This window comes from Delphinus delphis, chromosome 5 (assembly GCF_949987515.2).
Source record: "Delphinus delphis chromosome 5, mDelDel1.2, whole genome shotgun sequence".
In the NCBI taxonomy this organism is placed as follows: domain Eukaryota; kingdom Metazoa; phylum Chordata; class Mammalia; order Artiodactyla; family Delphinidae; genus Delphinus; species Delphinus delphis.
The window spans coordinates 88,843,255-88,858,562 of record NC_082687.1 but is presented as its reverse complement, the minus strand read 5'-3'; the positions used below and the strand labels follow the sequence as shown (position 1 = coordinate 88,858,562).

At 40.1% G+C, this 15,308-nt stretch overlaps 1 protein-coding gene across 1 annotated transcript in view; it reads right to left on the bottom strand.

The window, feature by feature from the left end:
- PPARGC1A (PPARG coactivator 1 alpha) overlaps window positions 1-13,902 on the bottom strand; it is a 294,886-nt gene extending 280,984 nt beyond the window's left edge. Inside the window, exon 1 of the mRNA XM_060012743.1 lies at window positions 13,834-13,902. Within this exon, the coding sequence (XP_059868726.1) occupies window positions 13,834-13,902 (69 nt within the window). The remainder of the gene's footprint in view (window positions 1-13,833) is intronic.
- Between the last annotated feature and the right edge of the window lie 1,406 nt (window positions 13,903-15,308).

Sequence of the window (15,308 nt, the reverse complement as noted above, 5' to 3'; positions counted from 1 at the left end):
TCTGAAAATATCTTATTTGAACAACTTTACATTCATTATCTTATTTAATCCTATGAGATGCTTCCAAGTTTATTCCCATAGCAGTGAGAGGCAGTAGCAGGATATTGACTTCTAGGTTGATAATCAGTTAAGATTTTGAATATAATACTCTAGTCTCTTCTAGCTTCGAGTGGTAATTTTCAATGTTATTCTTAGTCTGCTGTATGTGACCTGTTTTTTTTTTTTTTTCTGGAATCATTTAGTATATTTTATTTATTCCAAATGTTCTGAAAATTTTCAGTGATATGTCTACGTGTATGTGTGTGTGTGTTATTTCATTTGTTATGCTGGCATTAAATAAATGGATGCTTACATTTGTAAACTCATGTCTTTTGGTTCAAAAGAGAGTGGCAGTCCCTCCATTTTATCTGGTATCACTTTCTGAATCTCCTCTGGATTTTAGACTTCCTAAGTTGTTCATCAAATTTTCTTGTTTTTTTTTTTTTCTTGTCTTTTTTTTCTTTTGTATTTTCCTTCTCTTTCTCATTTTTACGTAATTTGTCAGCGATTTTTTTCAAACGTGTTTTCCGACTCTTCTATAAAGTTTAATTTCTGCATTCATATATTTATTTCCAAGAGCTCATTCTGGTATTCAGAATGTTCCTTCCTATAGTGGCCTGTTCTTATAACTCGAATGAAATATATTCTCTTACCTCTCAAAATAAATTTAAGATTGTTTAAAATGTTTTCCTCTGGCCTGCATAGCCTCCATTTGCTCCAATTATTTCGGTTTGTTTGTTTCTGTTTTAGCCTCTTTCATATTAGAATGCCTTCCAGTACTAGCTGGTCATTCAAGAGTAAAACATCCAAGGCTGACTGGAAGTTCCAGGAGCATGGAAAGGAGTTACAGGTGGTGGGCTTTCCCGCAGTATGGCATTGGAGGAGAGTTATCTTTTCACAGTACGCATTTTTTATTGGACTCGTCAGTTTCCCCAGAAAGGAACCCTTCACTTTCCTCTCCAGCAGAGAATGAAGCAAGGCACCAACACTTTGTAAGAGAAGAGAGAACTGGGGTCTCACTGTTCAGCAGGCAGACTCTCACCTGAAACCTTCTTATTTTCACATTGCTTGTTACCTGTCCCACCACGGTGCCTGACTGTCCTCAAAACTCAGATCTTTTCTCAACTCTGTTAGGATAGGAACTATTGGTTTTCTGCCTTCATATAGTGGAGAAGAGATCTGGTCTCTTTGCTCTTTCTGGATATCTTCAGCCTGTTCACCTATTTTCCATTCTGCTTCTCACCCTCACCTTCTAAGACACTTGGCACATCCAATTCCTGAGCATTTCCAAAATTGGGCAATGCCAAACAGCCTGCTGTTTGCTGATTTCTCCCCCTGGAAGCTAAAATTTCACTATTATTTTAATGACGTGCCAAGTCCGTTACTAGTTGTTTCTTCTCTTTCAAGCCTTCAGACTCCAGTAGACAGTTCTTCACCAATGTCATCTCCTCTTTCATTCTCTTTGTCTTTCATTGTTTAAACCTTATTTATGTCTTTATTGTCTTTCGCTGGGTTTCAGTTACCATATTTAATCCAAAGTATATTGTCCATGGTTTTCACTTAATAGTCTATCAAAAGCATTCTCTCCCTACAGTAAATATGGAGAACACAATTTCTGATGGCTGTATCATAGTGTGTTTGACCAGCAACCTATAACTGGAAATTTAGAATGGGCCAAACTTTTATTATTATAAACAACATCAAAATAAACATCCTTTTACATGAAGTTTTATCTTTGTCACTGATAACTTCCTTAAGATCTATTTCTAGAATCACATTCAGTCAAGTTTTTAAATAATTTTAAGCTATTGATACATATTATATAGTTGATTTCTAGAAAGGTGGCAATAATTCACACTCTCCCCCAAAAGGCAGAGGTAGTACTTACATGGGATTCATTCCACCATCACCAACATCATCACCAACATAATTGTTTCTCAAAATCTTTACCAGTTGTGTCTCACTGTTGTTCAAATTTGAATTCCTCTACTGACAAATATGATTACAATTTTTTCATGTATTTATTGGTAACATATATCTCTTGTTAGTTGTTCTTGGACCAAACTCATTTTTTTTCGAGTGGAATATTAGGTTATTTCTTATTTATAATCTCTTAATTTGTTAAAGATATCAAGCCGTTTAGACCAGACTTGTCAAAATATTTTTCCATTTTATTATTTGTTGGGTTTTTGTTTATTACATTTCTGACATAGAGAATTTTTAAATTTTTACATAATCAAAATTATCACTCTTTTTCTTTAAGCCTAGAAAGCCTTACCATTCAGAATCGGATAAATATTACCCTATATTTTCTCCTTTCATTTGTATGTTTTGAATTTTTTACATTTTACTCTTTCTCCCTGGAATTTAATATGTAGTTGTTTCAACTATTAGTTAACCAGGTGGCTCAGCACCCTTTATTGCATAATTGTCAGTTCTTCAACTAATATGTAATCTAGCCTTGACCACATCCACCTCCTAAAACTCTTTTTTTTTTACTAGAGTCTGTTTCTGGTCTACTTCAACCCCCTTTGTCTGTTGATTCTGACTCCAGAGCATCCTGTTTTAATTATCATAACTTTACAGTACATTACAATATCCACTAGAGAAAAGCCTGCTTTACTGCTCTTGTTTTGAAATATTTTTTAGCTCTTTCATTCTATTAACTCTTCGAGATTAACTTTAGATTACTTGGTCAAGTTTCCGGAAAACCACAGCAGCAAAATGATTTCGACTAGAATTACATTAAAAATGTATATTCATTTGAGAAGAGCTAACATGTTGACAGTATTCATTCCTCCTTTCTAAGAAAATGACTCCTTTTCCATTTATCCAAGTCTTCTTTTATGTCTCCTGCTAAAATTTTACTGTTTTCTTCATACAGAATTACTCAATGAATTTATTTTTAGACAGTTTATATATTTTAGTGCTATTTTGAATGATTTTAATCTTCATATTTTCTAACTGATTATCACTACTACACCAGAAAGCTATTAATTTTTGTATATTTATTTTCTGTTGAATCAACTAACTCAACTCTCATTTTTTAAAATAATTTTCCAGTTTTTCTAAATATCTTTGCTTTCCTATATAGACAATAATTTTAGCTGATAATATACTTTTTTGTCTCTTTTTTCTATGTCTCACTTCTGTCCCATACATGAGTAAATTGGCATAAATGGGATTGTGAACAGCATTGTCATAATCCTGGTCTTAATGGAAACACCATGCTAGCCACTTTGCCAAAGGATTTAGGTATATTATTTCCTTTAATTTTCATAATCATTTTAGAGTAAAGTTACTATTGTAATCTCATTTTAAAGGTAGCGAAACTGAGGCTTTAAAGCAGAAATATATCCAAAGTTATCCAACTAGTCAATGGCAAAGCAGAATTCAACTTTACATTGGTTTGACTTCAGAGCTTATGTTTGTGTGTAACTAATATTATATTCCAGAATTTCAAGTATGAGTTGGTGATAGGAGTTTTTGAGGATGACTAGGAGATTTTTTTTTTTTTAATTTTTGATTGAGAAAGGAGATGGGAGAGAGAAGAGTGGATTGATTTTAGGCAGATGAAACATAGACATAAAAAGTACAATAACAGTGCAAGAAAAGTGCAACATAAGATGCTTCTCCACAGCTCCTCAAGTTACGTGTGAACACCAAAACCAATTACTAATAAACATAGTATATTTCGAAGACCAATGAATCTAAGAGTTCATTATTATTCCCACAAAAATAACAAAATCTGTACTGTGGAACCTCTTGACCATTTCAGTTTTCAAAAATTTCTAAAGAAAACATTTGGTTTCATTAGTTCAGATGTTTGCTTCGCTGAAATTTTGATTCATCCAAAAGGTGGGATTGAGGTGATTGATGCTATTTAAGTCACATCTTGGCAAGGAGCTAAGTTGCAGGAAATGGTGTGTCTCCTTCTCCAATGAGGAAAAAAAAGGAATTTAGCCATGTTCAAAATAAAGTCTTTAGAGTGTGACACAAAATTATGTCTCTGCAGCATATCCCCAGATAGTGGTAACTGTGTAATAGCCCTGCTGGACTCCCACCACTGCGAGAAGCCCATGCCTGAAGCCTGAGGAGCAGCATGGAGAAACACGAACATCTTGCTTTCTCACCAGACATTTTCATTGTTGGGTTGGGGAGGGGAACTCTTCCTCAGAAATGATTACATAAAAGTTTTTAGCTTTAAATGTCACCCTTTTTTAGGAAGGGGACAACTGATTGAGGTTAATTAAGTATTAATTTAATAACAATTTTTTACAAGCTTCTGGAAAGCTTACCCTTGACCAGTGAAGAGAGAGGTAGCTGGATTTGAGCACACAAGCGCAGGACTGTACTTCGACTCAGGTTCTAGTCCTGGCCCTGCTGGGCAAGGCTCTTAAACCTGTCAGCCCTCAGTTTATACATTTGACGATTGGTTATAATAACACGGTTGCCATTTCCTTCATAGGGCCTCTATGAGATTGAAAAAGGAGTATAAATGGATATGCGCTTTTGAAAACTGAAATACACTTGACATGTGTAAGGAAAGATCTAACAGTTTCCAGGACGCGCTCCCTATAGAGCAGTCCTATTTATCGCTCACCCGAACTCCTCTGAAAAAGACAAACGGTCATCAACAGTAATGGGGTTCTGCAGAGAGCCGGCCCATTTCCATTTCGATTCAAAGCCCTGGAGGCAGCAAACTTTCAATCCAGGCACTACCCCAGAGTCTCCAGTATATCTGTCTGTTTCCCCAGTATATGTGGTGAGCATTTGACCAGAAGCATCAGGCTATGTCTGATCAGATTAGCCTATCAGGCGGAGATAATTACCATTTAAAGGCTAAAGGAGAAATGACCTATTTTACACGGACTTTGTGAGAGGCGCTAGGGAGAGATGCTGCGTGATCCCAGGACTACTTGGTAACTTAGCTTTGGTCACCACGTGGCTCCGTCTTCCCCTCAGTCCCTTTTGGCCAGTCATTTCTTTATACACTGTACAGTGGCTCCGTGTACTGGGGACTGAACTTAAATTGAGCTTGAGACAGGGGCCATGGAGTGATTGAGGAGTGAATTAGATAGAAAGTTGCAGCTTTTGCACCCTAAGTGAGAATCACTGCATTCAACCAGCTGGTACAACTTGAGTATTTCTCACTTACTTTTGACATTTTTTCAACAGGGGAACTTGATGTAAAACACATTTGTCTCTTTAGAGTCCAGAGCTGCTTTTTCCCCCTCAACCTTCTTTTAAGATCTGCCCTTTACAGCTCGAATGTTCTGTAGCCAACGTCAGCGTGGATTGTGACCTATGTAAGCCAATGCTCAAGAACGAGTTCGAGAAGGGAAGAGTCTAAGACAAAGTCGATGCTCATTGGGCCCCCATCAGAATAATCAGCTGTGAATGTGGCACACAGGAGCACAGGAAGCCAAATGTAAAAGGCAAAGACACCACAGGGAGAATTTGTTTCTCGTATTGGTTTTTTGGGTTTTACACAAAACTATTCCCTTCCCAAGAGGTGCTCGAAATTGAGTCAAATTTGAAAACTGTAAAATCCCTGGATGCATTTATTAGCGTGTGTTCATTCATGCATAAGCACAATTGGTTGTCCTTGAACAGTCAGATGAGGGCACTGGTTATACACGGCAAACTTGATTTCAACACACATGACTTAAGCCTGCCCCGTGCCTGGTCCTATGCTAGGCCCTGAGAGAAATAGGAAAATGAATAAGATTCAGATTCTGGCCTCTAGGGATTGATACATAACTCTGATCCAAGACAATGTAAGAAAACTCCTAGAAGAGAGACATCAAATGCTGTGGCAGCCTCCCTAACACAATCTACAGCTTTTTAAAATAAAGCCCCAGGAGCACGGGTTAGGTTAAGGATATGGCAAATGCCTCAGCAGGGCCCCCTGCTCCACTCACAACCTGAAGCTACCCAGATGGAAGAGCCTCTCCCAGCATCACTGCCCATCGCACCCCCTGACACAACAAGCCACCCTCCATCTTTCAAACATGTGCCAAACGTCTACGCTTCTAATTCTTTGTTCACAAAGCCTCCCTGTGACCAGAGTGCCTTTTCGCCCTCTTTACCACCTAGAAAGCCCTTACTCTTCCCCTAAGATCCAACTCAGTCATCTGTAGGGTGAAAATGAACAAGGAGGTGTCATCCCAAGGTCTCTCCCAGCCTTTTATGTCAACGATATGTGAATTTAAGACGTGCATCCAACAGTCCACCTTCCTTGAACCATGAAGTCATTCCTGATGCCCTGGGGCATGATTCCTCTGGCACCTCTGAACCTGCATCCCACATGCTCAAACTGCTACCAGAGCATCGAACATACTGAACTGTCATTAACTATTTATTCGCTCATCCTTCCAAGTAGAGTGGGTTCAACTAGAGGGCAGGATCCGCATCTTATTTCATTTTTATTTTCTTTAACAAGGAGTTACATGACCATAACTATGCGTCGACCACTACTTTTAAGTGCATTACATGTACTTATCCATTTAATCCTCACAACAAACCAATGACATAGATTATTGATACTATCATTATCTCATTTGGCCCATGAAGGAAGTGAGACATAGAGTTTAAGTAACATGCTCAAGGTCATACAGCTGGTAAGCAGTGATCCATGATACAGCCTGGCTCTTAGCGCTACCTCATGCTGTTTTTACTTATCTGTGTACCCTCAGGACTTTGCCCAGAGGTCTAGTATTTAGAACATGGAGCTCAATACATGTGCAGTAGCTGATTAAATAAATGAGCAGGTGACCCCTGCTGGTTAGCCCTGGCTAGATCCTCTTGAAAAGTTCTAGACTATAGAAGCTAAAGGTAATTAGTGTATATATATACACTAATATGTATAAAGTGGATAACTAATACGAACCTGCTGTATAAAAAAAAAAAAGAAGCCAAAGGTAATGAGCGGATTTGGAGAAGCTTCACAGAAACTCAAGAAGCTGGAAATGAAGAATTAAACCTAAGGATTTAAGTTGCTTAGCCTTGAGAAGCAAAAGCTGAAGGCTGCTTTCATAATGATCTTCAAGGCCAGGAAGGCTGATTCCTGAGGACAGTGACTGAGCTGTTTTTCTCCACCTCCAGGGATGAAGGAGCAGGTCCTCAGCTGCAATGGGAGCGGTTTAAATCCACCACAAGGAAGAATTCCCTTAGCTTAAGAATCATTTGTTAGACCCAGGGATGAGTTATGGACAGAAGCTATAGAAGGTCATCTGTCTTCAGCATTTTGGACTTGCTTCTGCTCAGAGTGAGGAACACAGAGGGTGAAAACAAACAATGACATGTCATCTCAAGGTCTCTTTGAGCCTTATAAGTCGATGACATTTGAATCTAAGAAATACGTCCCTTTACCTTCCTGGACCAAATGAATGAATGAATGAATGAGTTCCAAATAATTTAAAAGGAAAGCAGAAAAAGAGGGCTTCTCAAACATACTACTGTGCCAGAAATGTAACAATAGAAGAAAAACAGAACTTGTTTTCTGAGAAACCTAAACTCTTAACAGTTTCTACGTTCAAACCATTTCTTGCTAGGTCCATCATACTCCTGACATAAAGTTAGAACTAGTCAGTCTATATCCTCGGGTACTGCTTTTACCCTATCATCACAATTTGCTCATTTGATAGATGACATTAGTATCTTGAAGCAGATTTCTCTAAATATTATGTAAACTCAAAATACGAACCACTATTCCATTGATGCCAATGTAAGGTGTATCCCATATAAAGAAATGAATCCTTTCCTGAGAGGAGGAAACAACCTCACACATACTTTTTTCCCTTCCTACATGGAAACTGAAACACAAAATAGCAATGGAATTGGAAGGGAAGGTAGAGAGTAACACGAAACTATTTTTGTATTTGGTATTATTTCAAAGATACAATTCTACTTTATTTTCTGTTATTAGAGATAAAAATCTTACATTCTGTCTAATGCTTTACATTAGACAAATTCTTTTAAACACACATTATTTTACCTGGGAAGTGGGTATTTTGCTTTGTTTACAGAGGAGGAAACATCTCAGAAGAGGGACTTGCCTGAGGTCACACATCTAAGTCTAGTTGCCCTTCTCCAGTCAGGCCCTCTAATTTCCAGGCCTATCATCTCCCATACATCATGGACTGCTGGGCACTGGACTGGCCTTGCTAGAGGCCTCCTTCACCATATGCAACCTCTTTTGGGAGCTATGAAGTTGGCCTGTCCCACCTTGAGAAACTCAGGCCAATAACCTTAGGAGACCCATTGAACCCAAAGACACATACAAGAGACTGTTCTATCTGCCCCGAGTAGAGCATATCCACCGCCAGTGAAGCAGCAGAGCCCAGATTCTAACTCAGGGTTTCACTACTTGCAAATTGCACTCCTTAAAAAACCCAGCTCAAATGTCATCTACTCTGTGAACTCATCCCTGGCCCCTAGCTCCATGCAAATGGACATAATCTTAAGTGCTTTCAAGCTCTGCATCCAGGCTGCTTTGACCTAGGCTCCATGGACTGGTTAAGTGATCGATCTTAACCTCTCTGGAACTTCCTCACCTACACCATGAGGATACAACTCGTATCTCTCTAACGCCGTGATGGTGAAGATTCTCTGAGTTAACAGGACAAATGCTTAAAACAGCTCTTGGCACAAAGTAAGCTCTTGGTAATTGTTCAATAGTCTTGATATTATTACCTTCTCTGGGTTTTCTGAGTCCTCACGAGGTTTTGTTTATCTTTCTGGTGTAAAACACTATATTATTCATATTTCTTATAACTCTCCTCCACTATTTCGTTAGTTATTACCCAGCCCACCATGAGCCGAGAGACCACCTTCTTTTCTGGCAATCTCTTTTCAGGTGATGTCACTGATATCCACTTAGCCATCCTAAAGAGTCATTGGACTCTCCACACCCTCATTCCCTGCATCAATCGATCACCAAATCCAGAGGCCCCTGCCCTCTAGATTTTTCTGCATCTACGCTTCCATCTCCATCTTATTTCCACAGTCCTGCCAGCCCTCATTTAAAGTGGTGAAGCAGCTTCTTAACTGGGTTTCTGGCCTCTAGTCTTGTTAGTCTAATTTATCTTCCACACTGAAGCCAGAATGATGTCTTTAAAAAATGTTGATCCCTATTTATGCCTCTGTTTAAAGCCCATCGATGGCTCTCCACTGCAGTTTGAAGCTGTTTGGCCTAACCATGCAGGAACTGTCTCCTTCCTGCCCCTTCAGACTCATCTGCATCACTCCTGCCTCACCCTGAAAGGCTGGCACCAGAAGACAACTGGCTCCTCCCGCCTCTGATATGTTCTTTATTTTGGCCTAAACACTCTTCCGAGTTCTTTGTCTGGCTTAAGTCCTTCTCTTTGTTTAATTAGCACCAGTATCACCCCCTCCATGGAACCCCTTAGACGGATCAGAGGCTACTCCTCAGTGCTTCTGTGATACACGGAGCGTTTTGTGGCTATTCTATAATCGTGATGACCTGCTATGCTCTCTCCACCATGACCTCAAGTTCAAGGGCAATGTCTCCTGTCACTGTCTCACTCACATAAGTATTGATGTGCTTTGCACACAGTACCTATTCAAAAAAATGCTAAATGGCTGATCTCATTAAAAAGGTGATAGATCCAGATGACACATACAGTGCACACTATGGGGCACTAAACAGTACTTAACTGAAGGGTTCTTCTAAGGGCTTTTCTTGAATTGACTCATTTAATCCTCACAACCACCTTAGAACGTAGCTAGGATAATTACCTCCATCTTATAGGTGAGGAAACTGAAGCACAGAAAGGTTAGAAATGTTACCAGTGTGACATAGTTAGAAACTGATGACACCAAGGTTGGAACCCAGAAGTCTAACTCTAGATCCCATGTTCTTAACCCTTATGCCATTGTTCCTGTCAGATATGGGTACCAGGATAAATAAAGATATCTGAACAGACACAGATAATATATTCTAGTTCCAATTCTACAGGTGGGAAGTTGAGACATTGGAATTTCATGGAGAAGTGATCCAGGGAAACGGAAGAAAGCTAAGCAGGGAGATTACCATCTTTGCTACTCACTAACCAGCAGTAGAACTCAGCGCAGTCAGCCTTGCTCAGCCTTTGTTCTTCACGTGTCCAATCAGGGCCTTGAGGTCACATTACACCTTAGCTTTTTTCCAGATCAAATTTGCAATTCCCTTCAGTTAGGCAAACATCATCAGGGTTAAGTGTGTGTCAGGCTCAGTGCTAAGGGCAGAGACACAGAGTCACACGAGATGTGTCTCTGCCCTTGAGGAATTTGTCTTCTTGTGGGGGAGATGGACACAGACAGACAACATTGACAGAGGAGTTCACAATGGCCACACCACTATTACATTGGTTATTTTCAAGGGAACCACTGCAAGATAAAACATTACCCAGAAATGAGCCATTTGCCCCTCCATAATATCTTTCAACTGACCATTGACCAGAGCAATGAAGCACTGGTGTCTCCGCCCGTCCTCTCTCCAATGCCCCACTCAAGCATAATCACCTCGGTTTACAAGTGAAGAAGCAAAGGCGCTGCCTTAAGTAAGTTTGCCAGTAGGCCGACGGTTACCTGGTGGCCGAAGCCCCTGCCATCTTGGTTCCCAGCTTCTCCCAGAGCTGAAGTGGGCCATGGGCAACAGGAGCATTAACCCTGACACAGCTACTGTTGGTTTTCCAGTACAGGTTATAAGCTTGAAAGGATTTTTAGATTTACAGTTGATTCTAGAAATTGCATCTAGCTCATTTTCAACTCCATGGTTAAGCTGGTTCATTTAAGGCAAACAGCATCCAATTAAAATACATTCTGGAGAAATGAGTGAGCAAGGCATTTTTGCCCAACTCATTTATTTACAAAAAAAAAAAAAAACTATCGGGATTTCTCAAGGACTGAATCCCATCACATCATTGTGAGATGAGATAGTTAAAATATGTATGATCAAAATGTAATTTGAAAATACACTCTGAGAGGCAGTCTTGTATAAGAGTACAGGATTTGGGGCCAGTCTAAGTGGGCCCACATCTCTTTTCATCATCTCAGTAGGTATGTAACCTTGAGCATGTTCCTCAGTTTCCTAGAGCTGAGCCTCAGTTTCCCCATCTGTATAAGATGAATAAATAATATCTGTCAGAGTACTTGTAAGAATTAGAAATGCAGCTTAGTGCCTGGTAGATAGTAAGGGTTAAAAAATCAACTATTGAAAAACATTTTATTAAAGCCTTAATGATTCAGAGATTGATTATTCCATTAGAAGATTGTCATACTTTTTCCCTTTCTTTCTCTTTCTTCCTGCCTGCCCACATCACAGCTGCTCATAAGCTATTATTCCATGAGATAAAAAATGAGATAAAATTCAATTCAGATGGTACAGCAAAGTGGGAAGAGCACAGGCACTGGAGTCAAACAGGACTGGACTTGAATACTGGATGGCTTTGGACAGGTTAGGTCTTAATTTCTTCATCTGTTAAAGGGGGTAATCTTATGTACCTTCTAGGCTTCTTAGGAATGTTGGAGTGGTGTGTGTGGACAAAATATTTAAACTAGGAACATGAAATCCAAATGTTTCTGTAAAAACTCATGTGTCCTATCAACGGTAGCGTCCCATGTACCTTTAGGTTAGTCATTTCCCAAAAGGCAGATAATGAAAATGCTCTCTCTGCTCCTTGCCTCCAAAGATGCGATCCTATTCAACACACACACACACACACACACACACACACACACACACACACCTGGCACTGTGATTGGTAAATAGTGGTTAGTTAGGTAAAGAAGTATGGAATCAGTTTCTACAAGAAATGTAGTACTAAAGCTAAATTAAAGTTTCAGTATCAATCACAGTTTGTTTTTAAATTGTCCCCAACTCCATCACTACCATGCAGGGTCAAAAAAAGTCACTCTCACGACAAAGGTCTTACATCTAATGCCATCAGATTTCATTGCCTCCTTTAGGGACAGCTTAAGTATCAGCTGAAGTGGGGTGACTCCGTGCATGTGGGGACCCAGCATGGCAACACAGATGGCTGTACAGTGTGGGCAGCAGGCAGGCCTCACTGGGGGTAGAGCCCAGAAGCAGAGTAGCCATGGCCAAGAGTCAGGGAGGGTCAAATGGGAGCCTGGGATGTCCATCCCATAACCGTGACCTCCAGGAGCTATAGGGAGAGCTTCGGTTACCATAATGGAAATGGCAAGGGTCAACTTGAACATAATCACATCTTTGGAGGCAAGGAGCAGAGAGAACATTTTCATTATCTGCCTGTTGGGTAATGACTAAGCTAAAGGTTCATGGGACGCTCCCATTGATAGGACACATGCTTTTTTACAGAAACATTTGGATTTCATGTTTCTAGTTTAAATATTTTGTCCACAGAGATCTCTGAGTCATCTCCTCACATGCTTCCTTCCTTCATCCTCCTTTGAAATGAAGACTATATATAAGATGCCAACTCTCTAAAGGAAAACACATAAACAAAAGACAAATATCCAAAAGTCACATCAATATACCATAACATACCTGAATATTTGTTTAGAACCCCTGGGGACCTACCACATGACATTCTCAAAGTAGCATGCAGAGATTTATTTGTATGCCTTCCTGCTTCCTAAATAACACTCCCACTCAAAGTGGAAGGACTCCAATTTCATGACAGGCTGGAGGAGGTTTTTTTCTGAAGCTCCTTACTTAACATCACATGGCTTAGAACAGAACATACCTGTCAATACCAGTATTACATTTCACTGAAATTTCAATAGCAAAGGAGACTCTTATGAAAAGTTTCCCTCCTTTTATAAAAAGGGACAATTATTTTTAAAAATTGATGTTGAAAATCAACTCATCCTGAATCACCATTTCTGTAGGAAACTGTCTGCTACAGACAAAATGGAAAATCACAGTTGCACTTTATCCAACACCGCCCATAAGAAATGCTTCATGCACGGAAGCGTTCTTTTTCCATAAGGAGCAGCATTAGAAAGAAAAAACCAAACCTCTGGCATCACTCTTCAATATTGTTGTCTAATTAAATGGCAATGGAGTGGATGCGTAAAAATATGCATTAGAGGTGTAATGTGTAATGTGAAGAAGAGTAATCAAAGCCATTCAACAGGATTTAGGAAGGGATTTCAGCTGGCAGCTTATGAGACAGGAGCATATAATTTTGCTAATTTGAAATAGGTATTGTAAGGTATAAACATTATTGCTTTGCATATTTTAATGAAAACTGCCTCTACACCAAAATGAATCCTTTAGCTTGAACTTTCTGCATACCACAGAGCTTCCACCTATTATGAGTTCAGCATAAATAAGAAAGGCACGCAAGCCGCATTAAAAGAATGGTCACCTCATTAAAATAGGTTAAAACCAAGCCCCTTATTCCAAGCTACTGTAACACTATAAAGTAAGTCTGGGGACAGGTGTTGTATTAAATTTTTATGTTGCAATGAACTTATACTCACACAAACCAAATCTTCATGCTTCCTTTGACATACACCTGCAACTTGTTAATTCAAGGGGCTTTATTAAGAAAGTATAAATTTAGCAACATCTATAGATTTGTAAAACCCTATTAGCTTGCTCAAGAATCTAGAGGAAATTCATTTGGAATCTTATTTGCATGGTTTACAAAGAAATGAAAACTAATGATGACTTTCCCCAAATGGATGTGTCTGCAGATAACGCATTTGTGCAAACAGACTGATGTGAATTACCCAGACTTGGGCTAAAAGAGTTGAGCGAGAGCTCTGGGTCCGTCTGGGGCCGAGGACATCACTTACCTGCCAGCTCGCTTCTCGCTGAAGTCCTTTTTTCCAGTCTTCTTCCAGCCTGGGGGAGGTCTCATCCATTGCTGATGCTGCTTGGACAAACTGGATTCGCCAGTGGCTGTTACTCTTTCGTTGCAAGCCTTTACCAAAGCGGCAGCGAGGGCAGTTCAGGGGCAGACTGTCATGGAGAAAATGCCATGCCAGAGGATGAGGGATCAGGCAGGAAGAAGCCACGCGGGAACAAATTTGGGATACACGGGGCTACCCTGACGGCTGCCAAATGGCCAGGCAGGAGGCCAGCTCAGCCACTGAGCATCCAGAGATTAGGAACAACCAAGCTCCAGGGCCAGTGGACAATGGGTCATTCTTACGTTTCTGGCATAAAGGTCAGAGGAGGGAGGTGTGAAGGCATGCTCTATGACCTAGAAACATGCATATCTATGTGTGCACCTGTCTCTTCCTCCTCCCCAAACACACACACACACACACACACACACACACACACACACACACTCTCACAGCAGGATTTGCGTTGTTCTGCAGGGTTGCATCAGTGGGCCGGAGTATCCTAGAAGAAATAAGCTACTTTACATAGAAGCAACACATTTCATTTGAGCACATCTCCCTCAACACCGGATGAATCACTCAGCAGCCAGTAAACATGAATAATAGCAAGTCCCTTTGGGGGAAAATAGACTTTTCCTATAGTTGAATCTTGAGTGTCTACAGTCTCTGGTTTCCCCCCTCTAAGAAGTTGTGTGTTTAAACTGAACATGGACCTCAACCCTTTACCAAAACCATTAGCCAAAATGACCAGAGGCTTCAGTTTGGATGGACTCCTCAATATTGGGGGCTCAACGAAGCCAAACCCAACCAAACTCTGCCCTGTTCCATTACTATTTGTCACACAGAACGATACTCTCTCCTGCTAGTCAAAACTGATCACCTACAGTTTTAAGAGAGGCGCTACTGCCAATGGCACCTGCTTCTTTCTGTTGAAACAGTGGTTATCAAACTTGGCTACACAACAGAATCAACTGGAAAGGTTGTGAAAATACTGTTACAGGAGCCTCACCCCTAGAGATTCTGATTTAATTGGTCTAGGGTAGGGCCCAAGACACTGCTATATTGTTTTAAATCCCACTGGATGATTCTATTGAGTGCCCAGGATTAGAATCACAAAACTCAGTGTTGAGTATCATTTAAGGTTTCTCTAATCTAATCACTCAGCTGATGCCTGAATGCCCAAGATCCTGCCAATACCCATGTGAACAATGTTCTTACCACCAATGACAGTAAACTCACTACTTCCCAAGACAGTCCAATTCCATGGTTGATTCTTCTGTCCCACAGTGAACTGATATCCTTCTCCCTGCAACTTCCATGGCTGTACTGTTTCTTAATTCCATAAAGAATACTAGAGCTTATTCTGTAGGACAACCTTTCAGAGATCCAAAGACAGTAGCAGCCCACGCCCTCAAACCACT